The sequence below is a fragment of the Pipra filicauda genome, unplaced genomic scaffold (assembly GCF_003945595.2).
Source record: "Pipra filicauda isolate LSUMZ 115617 unplaced genomic scaffold, ASM394559v2 scaffold11_size5308982_pilon, whole genome shotgun sequence".
NCBI lineage: Eukaryota > Metazoa > Chordata > Aves > Passeriformes > Pipridae > Pipra > Pipra filicauda.
This window is the reverse complement of record NW_024103652.1, coordinates 2,607,488-2,628,901: the sequence shown is the minus strand read 5'-3', so window position 1 is coordinate 2,628,901 and position 21,414 is coordinate 2,607,488. Positions and strand designations below refer to the sequence as shown.

The 21,414-nt window shown below is 35.0% G+C and overlaps 1 protein-coding gene across 9 annotated transcripts in view; it reads right to left on the bottom strand.

Moving 5' to 3' along the window:
• AKAP6 (A-kinase anchoring protein 6) overlaps positions 1-21,414 on the bottom strand; it is a 322,400-nt gene that overhangs the window by 84,496 nt on the left and 216,490 nt on the right. For all 9 annotated transcript variants that reach the window (XR_005565501.1, XR_005565502.1, XM_039386513.1 and 6 more), the window contains 2 exons: positions 15,729-15,875; positions 12,028-12,252 (listed from right to left, as the gene is read on the bottom strand). Coding sequence is in view for 7 of the 9 variants with exons in the window: in XM_039386513.1 (XP_039242447.1) it covers positions 12,028-12,252; positions 15,729-15,875 (372 nt within the window). In the remaining 2 variants the exon portion in view is untranslated. The remainder of the gene's footprint in view (positions 1-12,027; positions 12,253-15,728; positions 15,876-21,414) is intronic.

Genomic DNA, 21,414 nt, shown 5'->3' with positions numbered 1-21,414 from the left:
AATATTACCTCTTTCAAAACAGCGAACTGGTTCTCTTAATTTAAAAACCCTACCTTTTATAGTATTACAACCACTAAATTGTTACGCTGATCATATCTCTCTGTAATTCACTACTTAGTGAAGTGTTACGATATTTCTCTTACAAGAGAACTGCACCTGTTTCTATATATTTTAAAAATGGCAATGAACTTACAGGAAAAAAGACTTCATTTTTGCACTGGCTTCAAGAATGTAGTTTAGAGTTTACATTTTACATATAATAAAGTCCTTATATTAATTCATTCATTTCATTAGTTAAAGTTACATGTTTATTGGAAATAAATAATGGAAATACATGTATTAATTAGGTAAATATGTTTCTTTTAAATAAAATATTTACTTTTAAATAGTATTCTAAAAGTACCTGTGTTCTTTCCCATTTTTCTCTAGAAGTAAAATATATGCATTAAAACCAGTAAAAATTCAGACTAGACACTTCTGGACTCATCCATAAAAGCTACTATTATATCTGTACAACATTCTTTAACATCTTTGTTCTATTCTTTATGCTCATTTAAGTACTTCAAAATATTTGTTTGTAAGAATACCATTCAATGGTCTGTTATTTAGCTCATACTCCCATGTAACTAGTCATATGTAATATGCTCCCCTCCTTAAATTAAAAACACCATTAAAATTCCAGACGTATAAAACAATATGAAGATTAAGTTACTATAAACGACACTATAATAGCTTACAGATTGCTTGTATCATTACAAAAGTGCTGGTATCTATTACAGTGTCTCCCTGGGATAAAGAATGCACTTTTGGCAATAATTTGCTAAAAAAGTGCCCATTATTGTTAAGATGCACCTATCTTAACTCTAAACTAGTGTGCAATTACAGGAAGGTAACTTTTAAAAATAAAAGAAAAATGGTGTGGAATGAAATGAATGAAAATGAATCTTCCCTACTAAAATACAACATCGCTTTTCCAAGCCTTATTTTTCTTGTGTTTCATACAGGGAATTAATTAGCTTCATTTTCACACTGAAATATTTTAGAGCTATTTACTACACACTTCAAAGTTGGGGTTAACTTGGTTCCAGGAGATAAGCCAAGTCATTCAGATAGAGGAGCCAGAGGGGATGGCAGGAGGATCCATTTTTCTAGTCTAGCACTATTTGTGTTTATAAAGGTCTTTGGTTCATGTCTTCTCATTTAATTCGAGAAATTCTCTTTCCCGCAAAAAAGATTCAAAGGACAAATATTACAGGAAGTGCCACAATTTGCTAGGGTTTCTTTTTTTGCCCCCAGAAAATGCTAAGATAAAAGTAGAGTAAGCATCAGACCGGTAGGATAAATATCAGTGCTATGTTTTGCTTTTGTAATGAATCCTGAACCACACTACTCAAACATTCTCTTTTCTGTACTGGAAATTACAAACTTAAAATTTTTGCAAGATCCTCACACTGGGTAGAGTTTCAAATAAAATGTATGGAAATTCAAGAGATTAAACTACTTCAGGTACAGGTGGAAACTTTTTTTAAAAATCAAGTAAGGAATAATTTAGGCTCAACTTCACTTACAGTCATTGGAATTCTCTTAGAATTACAGCCTAAAAGAAATCAAGATGTTTCTCAGCATATTAGATGCCAAGAAACCCCCTCCAATCACCTAAAAACCTTAGGTATCAGAGTTTCAGCCATCTTTAATGAATAGTTTAAACTGTTAAAACTTTGTTTCCTATCTCAGAGTTATATAAGGCTTTAAAGGAAAAACTTCCTTGCATGGGTGCACATCAACAACTGTAACTCTCAAGCTGAGGTTCAGATGTTAATATTGTACTTACTCCCTTTCTTAATCTACTTCCTTCACAGGTGGTAGACATGTATTTTTGCTGTTTCTGTGCAATGAGCCTGGTATATTCCAAAATGTAGTGAGAATGTACTCTATTCTGAATAACAGAAAAAAATCCTGCAGTGCATTGGCATTACCTTATTTATGGGAAAGCAGAGAACATAAAATAAATTAGACTAATCTTTTGGAGACTCCAGGACAGGAAAAGGAAAATAAAAACATGTAATGAGTAAGGAAAAAGATATTTCCTTTGGCTATTTTCTTGTGTCAGCGAAGTAAACTTAGCCTGGACTCAAAAATGTACAGCTTGAGCTGCGCTGGGGTAAACACAGGAAAATATACTGTGATGTTTTTATGTGTATCTGTATATGCACAATGACAACAAACAGGCTTTTCTAGAAATGGTGTTCTTCATCTTATTTCCAAAGAGCAATGCATCCTCAGAATGGATATATGCTAAAATATAAAAACATTTTGTTGATTCTTTTGCCATATCTTGAGCATAAATATACACAGAAACACACATTTTTTGGTTTCAGCTCAAGACAAAACTAAAAGTCCCCAACAAGAGAGGCTACTTGCAGCAGAATCAACCACGTCCTGGCAGCACTGTGATGAGGTAGGTTCACCCATACCAGATGTAGGGTAGCCTTCCTCAGTATCTAACTTGGTTAGTATGTTTTAGGCAAGTGATCACATTGACTAGGGAAGTGATTGTCCCTCTGTACTTGGCACTGATGAGGCCGCACCTCAATAGCATGTTTGATTCTAGTCCTCTCATTTCAAGAAAGACATTGAGGTGCTGGAGCATGTCCAGAGAAGGGCAACAAATCTGGTGAAGGGTCTGGAGAGTAAGTCATATGAGAAGAAGTTGAGGGAGCTGGGATTGTTTAGCCTGGAGAAAAGGAGGTTCAGGGGAGACCCTATTGCTCTTTACAACTACCTGAAAGGCATTTAGTGCCTTAGGTTTAGTTGGCATGGTGGTGTTTGGTCAAAGGTTGGACTCAATGATCTTGGAGGTCTTTTCCAACCTTAACGATTCTGTGATTCTCTAAATATGTTAAATTTTAAATTAATATTAGCTTGCATCTTGTACAAATTAGATACTACTTTGACATCCACAATTTAGTCCCAGGGCAGTGAGAAGGCTTGAATTAGAAGGGAGGACAGAAGTAGGTGATGTGGTCAAGATGAACTGTGAATGGCAATCAAAAAGCTAAGTGTTGTCAAAAGCCAAATATCTGGATGAGGTGACTGTCTACGATGGTCTTAGACACTCAGAGGTACTCATAGTATTGCACCTTCAACTGCTATTCTTCCACTGCCTGGACAACAGGATTGGGGTAAAAAGAAAAGACAGGGTGAAAGAGTCCAAAAAAGAGGCATTCTTTCCTTCATAATGCTTAGACTAGAGAACATTATTAAGTTGCTCTTACTGTGCCTAAAACATTAAAATAAGCATCAGTGCAATAAAGGGAGAGATGGTTCACTAAGAATGACATTGCTGTGCGAAATGCTCAGCAAATCCATCAGATTAGAGGACAAGCTTCCAGTTTTATTTTGAGGTGAGGAAATACAGCACTTTCCTAAGAGACCAGTAAGGGAGTCATCCTTCAAAACACAGGAATCCACAAGGGTTTGGGTTTTTTTCCCCACTGACTTCATGCAACAAGCATTATCTATGTTCTGCTGTCTCTAATAATATGGTGCTAGTCTAAAAATCGCGTTTCTGACTGACATGTCACACTTGTGATACATAATATACCTGATAAGGATTGCAATAAACACTTCAGAATGTGTACTGAAGACTAGTTCTTTTATGCTCATATTCTTTCTCATACTGCATTACACTTTACCCTGCAAATAATTCTACCAAAATCAATAGGTTTCCTGGCAGTATGATATTTTTATTGTAAGTAAAGGTACTAATACAATCTACAATAATACTCCCTATTGGGACTGTGATCTATTAACTTACATGCAAGGACAAAACTTGGGAAATCTATCCAGTATGAAACCAAAATAAGGCAACAGTCTGCTAGGTCAATGATCCACCAATTAAAGAAAAACCTCTTCAGTAGGATTAAATGGCTCCAGAGAACACTATTCAATCAATAATCCACTAATATCGGAGAGATTTGCACCTGAAAATGCAATGCTATGGCTCCAAAGGGGCAGTTATAGACAATCAAATAAATTGTCTAATCACATGCAGTAGCACAAAGTGAACCTTAATGGAGACAGTACAGTGAATTTCTCTTAACTCTCTTATATTTTCAGTCCACGCTGTAAAAGTTTTTCTACATGTTATCAGTAACAAAGGAAATAAAACTTTGAGGCCAACCAAAGTGCCAACTCTTACTGTAAATTAGTGCAAGTCAATCTTGACATATATTTAGGGAAAATATTTCCTTCTCTTTTTCTTTTGTCATCTTTTCCTTTCTTCTCATTTCCCTTTTCCATGTTGATAGAATGATTCTGGTTTTACGGTAACTAGGTCTTCAAGGCAATAGCAGAACAATAAACAGTCACATTTTCAAGGAGTCGTTTGGGTGGATCAAAAGAAGTAAACCAATTAGTCTTCAATGATAATGAAAATAAGTGATGGATCTGGGAATGCTCTCTCAAAAGAAGTCAAGTCAGTCATTTTTCACTTCTACAGATCTGAGTCTTCAAGAGGTCATGACTGAGAGGGGAAAGATAGCTCAGTCTGTAGATGTCATCAACATGAAAGTCTTGGGAAAGGAACTGTTAGCCGTTTGTCACTATGAAATTGCAAGTTTTACTTTGGGTGGCCAGTTTGGGACAGCTTTCTCTGTAAGCCATGGTGTCTTCTGTGTTACTCAACCTGAGGGAGACCTCAAGTCTTTCAAGCTTACCCATGACATGAGAATTAAACATAAACCATCCCACTAGAGTAAGAAAGACAGGGACAAGGGCTCAGTTGCCTCCCCACTAGCTCCAGCAAACAAGGTGGCACTGGTTCAAATGAGCAACGTCCTGCACATTCAGGAGGGCTGAGAGAGAAATTTGAGCTTAACTTTTCTAGAAAAAAAAATAAACCTGTAATTAGTGTAGGAGAACGTGACAGATATTATCGGTAAATCATTCTGAGCTGGAATTGCAGTTGTCTCATCTTCAAGTCCCTCAAGTCTTAATGAATTCCTGATGATTCCTAGAATGGGATTCATCTGAGCTAATGGAGAATTGAGAGCCTGAACTAATCATTTAGAAGCAGATATTCTGAGGTAAGGTACCTTTTCTCCATAACCTAAATTTTTATTTTTGTTTTTAGATGCATAAAACAGGACAGATTATTAGCATCCCAAAAGTGCTTTTCTTTCCCCCAATTACTAGAGAAGAAACTCAGAGAAGATCTCTGCACTGTAGCTAGTCTGTTTTAGTGTGCCTCTACCTATGCTGTTTGTGGGACATTCATCTTTGTCTACCAGAAATAAGGGGACAGTACATAAAATAGAGCTAGGAAGTAAGTAAAATATGAATTAGTGGCCTAAAAAGCCACTAGCTTATTCTCTTCTCCACCAAAGCTTTCAGTGAATTGCCGTATCTGAACTCTGCTAAACTCAGTTCTTTTAGTTACTGCAGTAACCTCCATCCCATATCCCAGTTTTAGTCCAGAGCTCTTCAGTGTTCCTTTATTTTCCCCAGCAAAGGGAGCAATTGTGGGGTAAAATGGGTTTAGAAAATCAGATAGTGTTAATGAATAATTTTGATGTTTTGATTAATCAAGAAGTAAGCAACAATGTAAAAACCTCAGAGAATACATGGTTTAGGATTTACAGCCCAAATGGGATGATGGAATGAAAGCTCCTATCTCAGATGGGATATTTCGTGCTAAATGGGAACTGCAAGTCACATCAGTGTTACCTTAAATAGGGAGACCTTATTGAAACACAAACTGAACTTTTTTTCAGTAAGTAATGAGTATATTAAATCAAAATTTTAGATACATTTGAGCATATTAAGCATTCAAGTACTCTGTGTGTAGAAGTATGTTTATATATATAGTATTGTGCAATGATATTTTAGTACATTAAAATCAAATTAGAGCTATAAAATCATGTATTGTATTAGGGCCAAAAAAAATATATGTGGACCTGCTTAACTATAAAAAGGTGGCTTCTCATTTCAGTGGTCCATGGAAGTGCTACTTTGGGCTGGTGGGCTATGAAAATTCAGTCTGAATTTGCTTCAAACCTTTGTAAGAGGCATGAGTCTATGTTTGACTTTGGAATCCTACCTGATTTTGTAAGATTTAATACTGTATGCCTTTCTGTTTGCTAAAATTTAATCCAAACAAAACTTGGGTAAATAATGCCAGGAACATCATTCCAAAAACTGTAAAGTATCCAAAATGCAGTAGTGAAAGCAATTCCTGGCACCTATAGGAATAACCAGCACTTATGCCCAATTTCTGAGTCTCCAAACCTTTACTCAAACCTTTACTTTTATTTCATTTTGGCCATAATCTTACATGCTCCCAGACTCATTTGTGTTTTATTTGATAGAAATGTGTTTAATTGAATTTTTTGTAAGACATACAGTGCTGACTCTTCTGCAAACTTTTCAGTTCAAATAAAAAGCATCATAAGATGTATTGATTAGTTGATTTGCCATTAATTACCAATGCAATATTACTTAATCAGAAAGCTGAGTTGCTTTAGGCATTGGAGAAATAAGAGATGATGCTGAGAAATACTTTTTTGAAAAATAACACTTCATCATCCGGTATGCTCAAATCATAAATTTAGTGGAAGATGAAAACATACTTCTGAATGGGTCTAGTCATTAGAAATAGTTACAAGCATCAGATAATTTACACTGTTTACAAGGCAAGCAGAAATGTTTAAAAATACTACTAGCTATGGAATTCAACAGACTTTTCGAAATTTTAAATGAGAAAAAAATTTCAACATTTTTGTATGAACAAGCAGTCTGATCTCTTTAACAAATACATTGACTAAAGTCAATGAAAACCACAAGTATTCAGTACTGCTGAGAATCACAAGTGTTGAGTACTGCTGAAAACCAGGAATCTCCTTGTTAAAGATCCAAATAAAGATTTAGGAGACAGGTATAACTATATACAGCATGTTGCTTATTGCTTCAAATAAAATCAGAAGAGAAAATGACATGAAATGCAACATTATTTTTGCCAAACACCATTTAGCAGAAAATCTCTGCTAAAATCCTGTTCTGAACAGGAAAATCCTGTTCCCCCTCCAAGTTTGGAAGGGAAAGAAAACAGGATCCTTTATAAATCCTACTGCTGAAAGCACTAGAGGCTTTCCCAGTTGTACATGATTGAGAAGAGAGTCTGAGACAGACATACTGGCAAGTCTAAGCTTGTTCTTCAGTAGCTGGTGTGTGAGAGAAAGCCATAACAACTTTTTGAGGCTGATGGGTCGTTTCTCTATATAGAACACTTAAAGTCTTAAGTTTTATTGCAAGTGACAGAAATATATAACTAATCATTTAGGCTCCCTTGCTGTCTTTTGGAAGGCATTTTGCAGAGAAAAAAAGCATGCTGTTTGAAGTCCTGGACACATAAAAGCAAATGTGGCAGAACACTTCTACTGACAAGCCAACAGGCACATAAATTTCTGGCCAGACTTTACTCAAATGAAATTTACTAAAACTTTCATGAAAGAAAGCGAACTCTTTTTATCTTCTCATTCTTTTCTGCTCCAAATCTCTCCTGACCCACAAAATTGCCATACATTGTTATGCTAGGAAATCAGTTGTGCCAATTATCAGTCTCATGATATCCAGTCTTTCAGCTGCTAGAACTATGTGTTTACCTGAGAATCTTGTATTTCATTTAAAAAGTAAAATTCTGGTTCTGGCTCTTATCATTTTCTGTGAAAAGCTAGAAAACATGAACTCGAGACTCAAAAGACAGAAGAGAAATAAAAAAAAATTAATAAATAAAATAAATGTATATTTGTAGCTATGAAGTTCCCACGAATTTGAAGTCAATTTCTTTATTTTCTTAGTCCACATTCAAGGAGTTTTTGTGTTACAGCAGAAATAAAAACAGGAGTAAGATAACAAGGCCTCCCTCCTTACAGCTGGGCAACTTGTATTCACTGTGTCCCCTTTCTACTATAGCTACCCTCAGAAACTCACTTAATGTTGGTGCGGAATGGCCAGAAGTGTCACTAAGGACTACAGCAATGTTTGTGCCTGTCCTTCATAACTAAATATGAAAATGTTTGAGGCTGCAAGGAGCACTGAAAGCTGGTGGAATGAGTAACAAAACGACTCTGTAGCCCAGCTGCATGTTATGTTGCACAGAGAACACTGGGCTGACAAAAGTATATCACATAGATGCCACAAAACTAAGAAATAGCAGACCTTACATAAGCTGGGTAATGATCTTAACTAATAATATTATAGTAATTCTAGTATCTAAATATATAATAATGATGGGAAAAAAATCAGCCATGCATCATCATCATGTCTAGGCTTCGCAAACGAAGATTTGGGAAGGACTTTACTCACATTTATTACAAGCACGCTGGTGGTTAAAAAGACCAATGGGAGATAGACATGTCTGATTGCAAAAGGCACAGCAGAAAGACTCCTTAGGTGGTATATTCTGCAATACATGGTTCTTTCTGCGTTGTCTTTTCGCCTCAAGAGTGATCCTGCGTGCGTTCTCAAAGGTAGCAGCTGCGTTATAGATGGTGTGTCTTCAGACCTCCCAGTTGGAGGCCAGAGTAGACCAGTTATGTTGATCAATATGGCCAAGGCTGAGATGTTGTTTCAGGGAGTCCTTGTATCTTTTCTTTGAGGCTCCTCTCTTGTGGCAGCCAGTGGCAAGTTCACCATAAAGCAAGATCTTAGGGAGGCGGTGGTCCTTCATCCTTGAGATGTGTCCTGCCCAACACAGCTGTGTTCTCAGCAACATGGCCTCAATACTCGTAACTGCTGCTTGTTCTAGAACAGACATATTTGTCACATAATCTGACCAGTGGATGTTTAGGATTGTACGGAGGCAGCGTTGATGGAAGCGTTCTAGAAGACACAGGTGGTGGCGGTAGATGACCTATGATTCAGATCCATATAGGAGAGTAGACAGCACTATGGCTTTGTAAACACTGATCTTTGTACTTTTCTTCAGGTGTTTATTTCACCAAACTCTTTTATGGAATTTTCCGAAAGCACTGTATGCCTTTGCTAACCTGTTGTCTATCTCTCCATCAATCTTACCATCCAAGGAGATGAGGCTACCTAGGTAATTAAACTGCTGGACTGATTTGGGCTCTGAAGCCATACATACTCAGCAGGATTTAAACTTTGAATAAAAACAAGAAATAGCAAGGAATCAGTCTCCTTTCATTGCAGAAGAACATGGAATATACTGAGAAGTAACCTAGAGGAAGAAAGGAAGGGCTGCCCTGTGGTTGGTTCCAAAGAGTAGGGTCACTGTAGCTGGGTTCTACCCTGACACGGCCATTGACTTTCTGTGAAAACCTAGAAAAGTCATTAAATATCCATATATTTTATTTCCCTCATTTCTGAAAAGGTGATGATAATAATAACTACCCCAAAGGTTTAGTGGGTTTTACTTCAGTAATGTTTGTACAGCATGTACAGCTCTTGACCGGAGAGTACTATAGAAATGCTAAGTATTATTATTACATGGGAGTATTAGAAAAAAAAGTAATGCAGTAGGAAATTCTTTAATAGAAACACCCAAATTAATATGGGATGATTTTTTTACAACAGAAAATCAAGAGGTCAAAATAATTTCCTACTTCTGATTTTAACAATCACTCCTCCCCAAACATTGCTCTCATCTTGGGTCCCAACTGCATGTGAACTACATATTCAATTCATCCTCCAATTGTAAGATGAAAGAAAAGCACCTAAAAAATGGAATAACTCTTTTTCCTAAGGCATAAGTGTAATATAAAGTATAACATTATGGAATGAAAATCAACAGCGTTGTTGAGTTTATTTTATTAGAAATGATTCTCTGTGGACAGTGCCTGTGTGTATAATTGGGATGGTACAGCACAGTAAATTTCCATTAAGAAACAATGATTCACTTAGTACGGTGAAGACAGTAATACGGTTAAACTCTTAAGTTAAGTGGAAAGTAAGTCAAACTAAACCCCAACAGGTTTTCTGCTAGGGGCATAGATAATGTTTTTGAAAATGTTCTAAATTTTCTTTCTCAAATATATGTATTATACATTGCAATATTCTTAATTATATCCATTTTCTCCTTTATACACTTCCCCAGGAGATTAGTGAAGAATGGAAAACTTACTTATAGTGGATTTCAGATTTAATGAGACAAAGATGGTTTAATATATATGACAAAGTGATATGCTCTCACCATATTTGATAGGTAATTATTTTTTATACTCTAATGGCTACCATTTTGAGAATAATTAATGTATTATTTGTGTAATTAATAGATAATCAACTGAGTATTAAAAGACTCTGGTTACATGGTGGTGGGTGGTACTACACTGTTTAACATCTCTAGAGCTCTTGGCATGTTGGCATGACATCACATCATATATGCATTAAAAGTTTTCCTTTGAGAGACTTGTGCACATTCAAAATACATAAGTAACATTGGTATGATATTTCTGTCTGTATATACATATATATATATATGTTTCTGTGTCATACATACATATATAAGAATGTATATTTTAAAAAAAGTTTTCCAGAACTTAGATTTTTAAATGCATAGTTCTGCACTTAAATAAATGCCATAACTTTCCACAGATATAAAAACATTCAGCATTTCCTATGGAAAACATGCATCTATTGCTGTGAAGTTCTGCAGGTCTATCAACAGTCCTTCATAACCACTAGTTTTGAAGTTTGTTGACAGATAAAACAGAATCATCATGATTTTTTTCCCCATTAGCAGAAGACAGCAACTCATTAAAAAAATGGTATTGATGTCATAAGAAAATTTAAAATTACATTCAAATGGACAAGCTCAGGAACCTGAAAACCATCAACTTCATCTATATCAACATAACCTTCTCCCAAATCATCATGACTGGAAAATTAGGAGTGAAGGAATGACTAAATGGGAAGATAGTAATTTTTCTCGTGTTGTTTTCTTGAATGTTTGTATAAAAAAAGGTATGTTTAGAGGTGCTGGCAACATGCTCTTTGAGGTGCTGATTTAAGAAACTGTCCATCACCTTGAGAGTGCTGTTGCCCTACACACCCTGGTGTACTACTGGAAGAGAAAAACCCCTTACCTCCAAAGCTCAACAATGATTTGTGATTTCTTTCTTATTCTTTGGTCAAAGATCACTTGCAGAGTAAAGTGACTCATAATGATGACCAAGGTGAGAGCTTATTTAGAAGCTATGAACAGAAGAAAATGACGTGGTTATACCAGATCTGTTTGCTAACTTAATAGCCCTCTTTCCTGAATGATGCCACTACTTTTGGGGAATGGATCAAAACATGCAACCTCCACTAAGTCAGTTGCAAAGCTGAACATCGGCCTTCAGTTGAAAGAGCTTGTTCATCTGAATATAGCACTGCACATACCATTCTTTTCCCTCCTTTCCATAAATTTTCAGGCTTAGGTTTAAGATGTGGCCGAGATTGATGCAAATCTCATGGTCTATGTTTTTTCCACATATCTACGACCTTGAATGTTTTCTCATATATGCTAAATTTATCTCTCTGTAACTGTTACCTCAGATATGCTATTCTTGACTCACATGTGCAAAGAAACTGATGATCACACACCTTAAGTAATTGATGTAGGGAGTGAAATTCAGAGTGAAGCTTTTTGTGACAAAACTCAGGGTTTTTTTTCCCCCCTCTCCATGTCAGAGGGGTTGGAACTAGATAATCTTTAGGGTCTCTTCCAACCCAAACAATTCCATGATTCTATGATTTATAGTGAAGTAGAAGGAAAGAAAATTATTGCTTTTCCACTCATGATGCAATTAGTGCCCTCTAAAATTCTCTTTTGTAAAATGTTTAAGAAATAAATATTATAGCAAAGATTCAATAAAACAAATATGAATGAACACACAGTACATAAATGAAGGTGAAAATATATTATTAAATATGTACATGCATTGTAATATGTTATGTATAAAATAAATATTTTATCCTATCATAAAGAAGAGTTTCTCTACAAAAGGATGATCATTTTTTTATTACCTTAAAATACTGCAGTTGTTTCTCAGCATTCATTGTTCCTTCATTTTCTTGTCTCAGACAGGAATTGAAGATGAAAAGCTCTGTATCTCTCAGCCACCCTTTCAGCTCTTTGATCCTGACCTCCAGCTGCCTTACCAGGCTGCCACTTTCAGGCGAGAGCAGGTCACGTGGACCCAACCCACTGTGCCCTACCATTATGTCTTGGATCTTCTCTCCTAGGGTTTTCTAATGCATCAGATAAGGAAAACATAGATTAGTCATATGTACCAAAACATATACCAAAACATATGTACCAAAACACATACACATAATGTGCAACAAGAAGTATCTGTTAGAAGGCCAGAGATGTGGTTTTTTTTAATAATTATTACTAATACCAATAAATTTGATTCTTAGTTTCCTTGTTTCATTCTATTTCATTTTTTTTTTGTACCCTTGTTTCTCACTTATGCTGTTCTCTCTGGGTCACTGACTGTGCTAGAAGGATTATAAATCAATGTTTATTAAGAGCAATTAAGGACAGAGGAGACAAAATGCTACATAACTTTGCAAACTAGTTACTCTACAGAGTTTGTCTGTGGCTTTAGATGATTATGACTGTGAAAGTTACTGGTTTCCAGGCAGCAAGAGAAACATGACAAGCACTGAGTTCACCAGACTCCTGTCCAAGGTACTGTCTACATTTTTGGAGAAACAATGAAATATTTTTTGAATTATGTTTTATGAACTGCCAGGTCATAATTTCCAAACATGTAGCCTTGGGGCTATATGGAGGAGCAGTTAAGTCACAAAAGAGTTGGTTTGTTTTTAAAAGTGGATGGACTCATTCAAATGTCAATAAGCTAGAAACTGCAAATCTTCACTGTTCCTGAACATCAGTCCAATTATTTAGGCCACCAAATTTGAATCTCAGTTCTCTGTGTTAAGCATCCACTTTAAAAATAATGGACCAGAATAAACATTCACCTCTGATTGCTAATGAAACTAATTTACTACATCTTTTCAAAGTAGTATTTCTAATAAAAGAATCACTGAATAACATTTTGATAGTGGACGCTGTGAGCATAATGAATATTCTGAAGAGGCCAGGGATAAAAAGTTACCTTTCTTTTCAGTATCTTGAAAGGCAATTCTTTAACATCACAAGGGAGATGTGCTGTTGCCTGCTTCTTCTATGCTAAGACATATTTTATCTGACCTATAAGAGGCTGTCAGGCAGACACTTATTATGAGCACTAGATCTATGGTACTGATTGTTGAATATTGAATTTACACTGACACTCACATCCAATAACCTTTTAAACTGATAATTATTGGTGGTTAATTGTTGTAACATGAAGATACAGTTTTAGGTGACCCAATATGGCTGTCTGTTGAAAATATAGGCTTTAGAAAGTTACTGGAATACCATTTATAACAATGAAGTTAGCTTCCAAAAATAAGCTTTGAAACACAAATAAAATTAGAGCAACTGATACTAATCTACTATGTGGCATTCTGTAAATAACGTCTGTAGGAGATCATAACTGAAAAACGTGCTTTCTTGGCAACACCCTTCTATTTTCATGGTGCAAATATTGATAATTTGAAGGCCCTCAGTGGAATTCAGCACTAGCTATTGTTTTTATGCTGTAACAAAAGTAGCAGCAGGAGGTGAAATCAATGCCCTTGGAGGGTAGGGTCACAAAAAAGAATTTATTGCCACTTTTTTGTTCTGGAACAGTTTGCAATCATAAATTCTTCATAAACAGAATACTTCAGAGAATGGTCCGTCTTCATAAATATACGACAGAGGACATCAATTTCATTTAATTCACAATTTGTGTCAGCACAGCAGATGCCAATGCCTGCCTTGATAGGGTTGTTTAATATGCAATTGAGACAGAGTAATATTCAGCACAGGGGACAAAATTTCACAGATTAAACTGTACGCACCACTGACATTTCATTCTAATGTATTTCCATTCCACAGTGTTCACCTTAGATGAAAGTAATATTAAAAACCATATCCCTCTATTTTGCCATTGTTAGAAGTTAAAATCCTTGTCTTTAATTTTTTTCATGCCAATTAAAATGTAATCATGCCAATTAAAACAGTATGTCTAGTGTTGTTAGTTTCTGCAAAGGTTTTTATTAAATTAAACAAAACTCTATCAAACTCTGCTTATTATTCATGAAACTGCATTTAACAGGAAAACTGTAATAGTTATATTTTATTTTTCTGTAAATGCTGAAATTAATGGCAAAAGTTAATCTCGAGGTATATACTGAGAAGCAAAGGGCTTCAAATTAGGGCTTCAATTTTTTTTTTAAGACACAGTTTTTTTAGATTTTTAGAATTATCATCAGTTACTTATAGTTTTATATCCTACCAACTCTAGTCACTGCCACTGAATTAAACTGATTAAATACATTGAAATTCATAAATGTAAGGGTTACATCTGAAATCATTTTAAAAATACAAGTTGTCATGATCAGATGTAAAAGATTAGGTTACTAAGTCTTATTTTTATCAATAAATTTATTAAAGATCAAATAGATTCAAAATGCTTATGGTGATGTTGCAGATTAAAAAGTAATAAGATTACTGATCATAAGGCAACTTTTAACATTTTCTGACAATTTGCACATTTAGAGAATTAAGCAATTAGAAGAAACTGTGCTGAATCAAAAAAGCCCCGCCCTCTGAAACAGCTATTGCATTGCTACATAAGCTGAAGTGACACAAGTCAGTACTTAAAATGCTGTTGGCAGGTTGCGTATATAGTTTACTCTTAAAATAATAGAAATATTTTTAAACTAGGATAATAGCATGCAAAATTATGCAATGTAACTGTATTGCTAATATCATACATCTATAATTAATCATTTAAAGTAATTTATAAATTTATCTTACCCTTGATTTGAAGTGAAGGCAATTAAGGAGAGAAGTGGATGGAAAAATATATAGTTTGACCTCTCTCTCTCTCTCTCTCTCAGCTGTTTTACAACAATAGGACAATAGTGTCTCCTGCACAGTGCCATCATCGGTCTCTGGGTAACAGAATCCCTATATTGCTTTTTTTGCCAGATTCTTGTATCTCACTCTTTGGCTGAGACCCAGCCCACCATAGCGTGAAATGAATTACACGAAACTTTTTTGGTTTTTGTCAAAAGTGAGCTGAATACAGCAGCATGAAACATATCCTGGCTGTATTCTCAGTTTCAGGTATGCAGATTTGTACTGAATCTGTATATTTGTTTTTGAGCCACCAGTGTGACCTGAAGTATGCAGTGACAGCCCCACTTTTCATCTTAAAGGTATAGTAAATAGTTAAACAGTAGATGTCTCTAACATGTACCTTCAGAATAAATTCTATTAACATTCACTCAAGCATGACAGTCAGTGTATATCAGATATACTGCATTATAGTTGACTTGGTGCATACCCTTAATACATGGCATATTTTACTTACATTTTTTATGTATTAAAGAACTAAAATTATTAAAGTCAGACAGGAGACAAGCATGGAATAAAAAAAAATCAACAGAAGAGGAAAATACTATGGAGTTTTTATAATAGAATGAGTAGTTTGTTTGAAATGTTCATGGTGGATTGAAAGAGAGATATTTGTGCTTCAAATTAGAAATCAGACAGACAGTGTACTTCAACACACAAAAATGTACACATAACCCACAAACAGTAATAAAAATGCAAATACCCCAAGCAGTTCCCATTTTTCATTAATTGAATCCACTTTTTCAAGGAGATCGTTTGGTAGTAAAACACCACTTTTCTTCAGAGCTTCAACCTTACTAAGCAGTTCCATCTTTTTCGGGTGCCTGATTGACATTTCTACACTGTATCTCTAAAAGGAAAAGAAATATATAGTATTAGCTGCTGTAAAGAGTTTTCATTATAAAAAAATAAATTTTCATTGTATGTGCCCAGTTCTGGTCATGCTTACTCTGACATTTTTTAATTTTATTTTTTTTATATACACAACCTTCTCATGACATATCATAAGAGATTTAGGTACCAAGTACATAGACTTCTGCATGACGTATATATGCAGGCAGTTAGCAATTTATTACATATAGTAATATATTCAGTCTCTCACAATATTCACTTGTACAGTAATATTCACTAATACTCTCCCATCTGAATCTTGATCTACCTTTCTCTCATTCAGGTTAGTGGGACCTTATTTTTCAAATATACTACTTCAACAAGTAACAATGAGGCTCTCAATTCAAAACCAAACCAAACAAAATCCAAGGAAATAATTTCATAATTATATTTCCTCTACAGCTTATTTCTTCTCTCTTTCATTGTGGATTCTGCCTCATAGATGGGCCTGAAATGCTAATTAATACATATGAAAATGTGAGAGTTTCACCTTAGAAAAACAATTAGACATAGCTCCCTTAAAATACAGTAACAGTAATTTGATTTTTATAGCATCAACCAACAGGAGCACTCAAATGGCCCGCAAAAGAGAACAGCCACAATGTTAAAACAGTCAAATCATTTCTTCAAGCTGAAACTACCTTTTATTTCCTGCACTGCTATTTACTGATTAAAAAAAGAAAAAAAGGACAGAGAAAACAGATATAGGAGAAAGAAGAAAAAGAAAAAGATGAAGCTTCTTTCATAATTACTTTCACAGGACTTTCTAAATCTTTTAGCTGTATATTACTTATAGAGTGTATACAAATGTATTCTAATCTACAGACACATTGGCAAATAAATATTTTTAAAAACTGTATTCCCCGGAAACCTGAATTAACTATTAAATATAATATTTACTATAGTGGTTATAAATGTATTCATAGTTGATAAAGTAAAAAAAAACCAACCAAAAACATTAATACGCAGGCATCCATTCATATACATACCCTCCATATAGTTAACTTAATTAAGTATAAAAACATTGATTGAAATAGAACTTCTGATATGGCCAAAAATATGCCTCTTACTGAGAGAGAAAAGTTCAGCACATATCCTTACAAAGGTGTTTACAAGACATACATAAATTATGCATAGCTATTAGCAAATTGCTTCCTAAACATTAAGCTTTCTTTGCTTTAAATTCAGCCAAGAAAACTGCTATGGCAGCTCATACTGGAAATGTTAATAACTGGGCTAAGTATAAAAAATTAAATGAGAATAAGGAATGTTTAAAACATGGATGCCTTCGCTAGATCAAAGAACATGCTCTGTAGGAAAACAAAGCGAAAAGACAATTGGAGACAGCCTAAAGAAAATAATAAAGGTGTGAAATCACTGTTTCAGCTAACAGGTTCTCAGTATTTCCATGCATATGTTTGCATATTGTTAGTTTCATATTTTAATCTCTCATTTACACAACACATGCACATCATTTGTATTATGTAAACTTCAGCAAATATTAGTCATTTGTGGATCATAGAGCAAATGTTTTAAATGAGGTGATTTAAACCATTTCTCATTATTAATGAACACTGATCAGGTGTCTGTGTATCCAAAATTGCATGAATATGCATAGTAAAAAACAAGGAATTGTTTACAAAGAGCTTGCCTTTTGACACTTGGTGTACTGCTGCTCAGGTTTGAGACGTACAACAGTAGGCAATACCTACCAGGATGGGTGCTAGGGGTCTGGACCCACCAAGAGGCACCACTATTTTATTCAACTAACATGTTCAACAACCATGCTTCTTGGTCCTGTCTTATTGCCTTTTCGGCTTGAATGGTTACTGGAGGAGATTACAATCTTCTTTATGTAATCTGATTTCTATTTAAAGATGATATAGCTGAAAAGGATTTGCATAATTATTTCCATAAGTACATGTAATATCAAGGGGAATCCAGAGTCCGATTTGCTAGGCACTGAAATCCAGTTCATGTGACTCCCTTTCTTTTGTCAAGTGAATTAATAGACTGAGGGAGTCCTCTAGCTGTGTGTCACTGGTGCAGGCACAGCTAGTTACTGCTCTAGGCTGGCACTTGTCTGGGCTGGGTATGGGGATGTTTCTAGGCATCTCAGGACTGATGAAGAAATAAAATACATTCCATGTTTCATAACTACAATGCTCTTGTTAACATAGAAACAGAAGACATTTCATTTAATTTTGGACTAGATAAAATAATTCAGTGCTGCGTAATCCAAATAGTGTGACAGATGTTATAAAGGTTATTACGTTAAAAACTAAATAAACTAGATTTTATGTATGTGCTGTTTTTGTCACTGTGTAACCTACTGTATAAACAAGCATGATTGAAAGTGCTGATTGATAGAAAATGCATTATACAGTAACAGTAAAAGATTAAATAATTCAGTTGATTATCAGATGTATTGGTATGTGACTGAGAGTCAGTATTGTTTCACTCACGGATATTTAAAATGCAGTGTGTATTTTAAGGGAAGAGCTTAATGTACAGGAGGTACAGTTTGAGATAACACAAAATGTTATTGCTAATGCTATTTTTTAATCCATTAAACACCTAGACTCTGAGCAGTTGCATGGAAAAATTAGCCACCAGCTCTATCAGTGCTGCACAACCCTAGTCTGGTAGGACTACTTAATCCTTTGGTGAGAAGATAATTTAATCTTCAGATTCATTCTTTCCTCAGCTTTAAGGGAAAAAAGGCTGTTCCATTGTGACATTCTGTGGATGTTATGATATAGAATACTGTTTAATAGCCAAAAATGAGATTAAGGAAGTTAAGGTTGCAGGCTTCTCTCAATAGCCAAAATAATAAATAAATGAGTAATATTTAATTTCCCAAAATACCGTCATATCATAAAACTAGGAAAAAACACAAACAACATCATACTGGAAAAACTGCAAAATATTTACATCATGATTAGCTGTGGGTATGCATGTCTGGTTTTGTGTTCCTGAAGCCACTCAAAAGAAATCCAAAACATTGTTACATAAGTTAAAGAATTTGGCTTTTTATTCCTTCTCACTCAATACAACAAATATTTCTCAAAGGACAAATAGTGGAATTTAAAAAATGGCAGTAGTGTTTATCTGGGAATAAGTTTGGCAGAAATATTTAAGCCACAAGAAGTTGAATTCCAAAACAAATATAGTTAAAACCTTACTTTTCCTGATAAAAACATTCTAAGAAATAATTCAGGCAGGCTTGATTGAGACACATTTTTTGACACTTTAATCTAAACTGGGTATTTTTTTATTTTTTCTTTAAAAAATTATCTAAAACATTTTTTTTGTGTGAAAAATTACACCCGAAAATTCTGCCCAAATGCAGACTGGAACAATGCCTTGTAACAGTGTTAATTGTCACCATGGAAACCAGAAGAATAAGCCATTTTGAAACTGGTATAGAAGGCACACATTGAGCAACTCAAGCATTTTTCAGCCTCCCTCAGTGTTAAGGAACAAGATGCCTAGTCACTGAGAGGTCAGAGAAAGAAATCATCATGAAAGGGTCGTAGATGTGCACTGTCTGGTAAACAATAAAAAAATCTGTACACAGTTAACAACTCTATAAGACTGCACACTGCATCTTTCAGAAGGAGAAACACCACAAAAAGGTGATCAGGACTGGGGTGCAGATTCCACCCCTCAAGCAAAACTTTAGGGCAATAATACGCGAACCTTGCCCCTAAAGCTCCCTGGGAATTCTGTTGTTGTAATAAAACTTCAGAAGAGGAAAGGAAGAAAAAAGCCTGCATGATGGAATTCAAAATAATGCTCTAAAAGCACACAGAGAGATTAAGACATCCATTGTAAGACTTTTGTATGGTGCTTCTGTTGGTTATAGTGAAAAGAGACCAGACATACTGAACACACAGTGGAGCTATGGCTACGAAGTACAGAAGAATTAAGCCAGTAAACTTTCTCCATTACTGGAATAAGGACATACTATTCGTAGATGTTCTGCATTCCATCATTCACTACTAACAAAGTATCTTCAGTCAAATGGCACTGTAGGATATACAACTGAGATCAGGACTGAGTGACCTGCAATTTTAGTTTTACCTGCATTCAATCTTTAAACTTTAAAAATTTGCCTTTTGGGATGTTTTGACTGCTGCAGACACCAATAAATACAGATACATATCCTCGGTGTCTGCGTGTGCACGCACAGTCAGCATTGGCATACATTTGCAAAATATACTGCATGCATAAAATTCAGTAAAGAATACTCTGCAAGCAAATTCACCAAATATGTAATAAAAGTATATACAAACATATATATATATATATGCACATATAGCAATATTTGTCCATCATCTCTTCACACACATTTTCTTTGCTTTCTGGATAATGTTTGCACTCTTCATGCTAGGCTTCATGGTGGCCCCTTAGGAAGCCCATGCCTAATGCCATTCAGTGATGAACAAAGAGTCTTTTTATTCCAAAGTCCAGGGTCCAAAGCTCAGCTGTATACAGGCAAAGTGAAGGAATCTGCTAGAGGCCAGCCTACCCTTCACAATAGCCCTTAATGCTTCTACCTTTTTGGTACTGTCAATGTGAAACATTTTAGAAACTGTCCAGGAGCTTGGTTATATTTCTTATGCCATCAATAGCACTAGAACCTCTGGACAACATTCAAGATCTGGGCTGAGCAATCTGTCTAGATGAATAGCAGTTGCTGTTTCTTGCAAACTTCATGTATTTCACCATTAGCAATTTATGGCAAATAATTGCACAGAGAAATTATAAAGACTCCTACAATTGTCCTTGTAAATTAATAATAGGCTTTCTTGATTGGGATAAATTTGCTGCTGAGCCTTTGGAAAAATTAAAAAGTGCAATGTCATTTAAAATTGCCAGAACTCACAGAGCAAATTACATCTGAGGTTAAGAATCAGTTTTTCCTCTTCCAGTTTATTCCATTTGCATGATCTGGAAATCATATTACATTGGCTATGTATTGTTAATTGGACATAGATTGCATTATCTTTGATATAAATCAAACTACAAATATTAAAATGAATTGCAAATTCTGTAATAGAAGATCATAAAACAATCCTTTTTAAGTATCTCCCATTAATAATTTAATTCCAATTATATCACTCGGAAAACTCAAGAAGGAGAGTGCTAACTTATTTCCATCTGCCTTTTTCCCCTACAAATAAGCACAATAGCACAATATGAATTTGTGTGAGAGTACATGTGCATATGGGTGCATGCCTGTAAAACAAAGCAAGTCTTTGCACTTTTTTCTTAAACCCCTACAGACACCTTGCTTTTTTTTTTGTTTCAGAAAGTAGCAAATGCAGATTACACTTCTGCTATGCATTCCCTTCTGTAGCAGCTAGAGAAATAAACATATTGAAAGAAATATTAAGCAACTTCATGAACTAAATTTTGCCTACATTAAAATTTATGCAGTTGGTATCCATTGTTCTTCATTTTTTTAAAGAAAGGTAATCCCAACCCTTTAA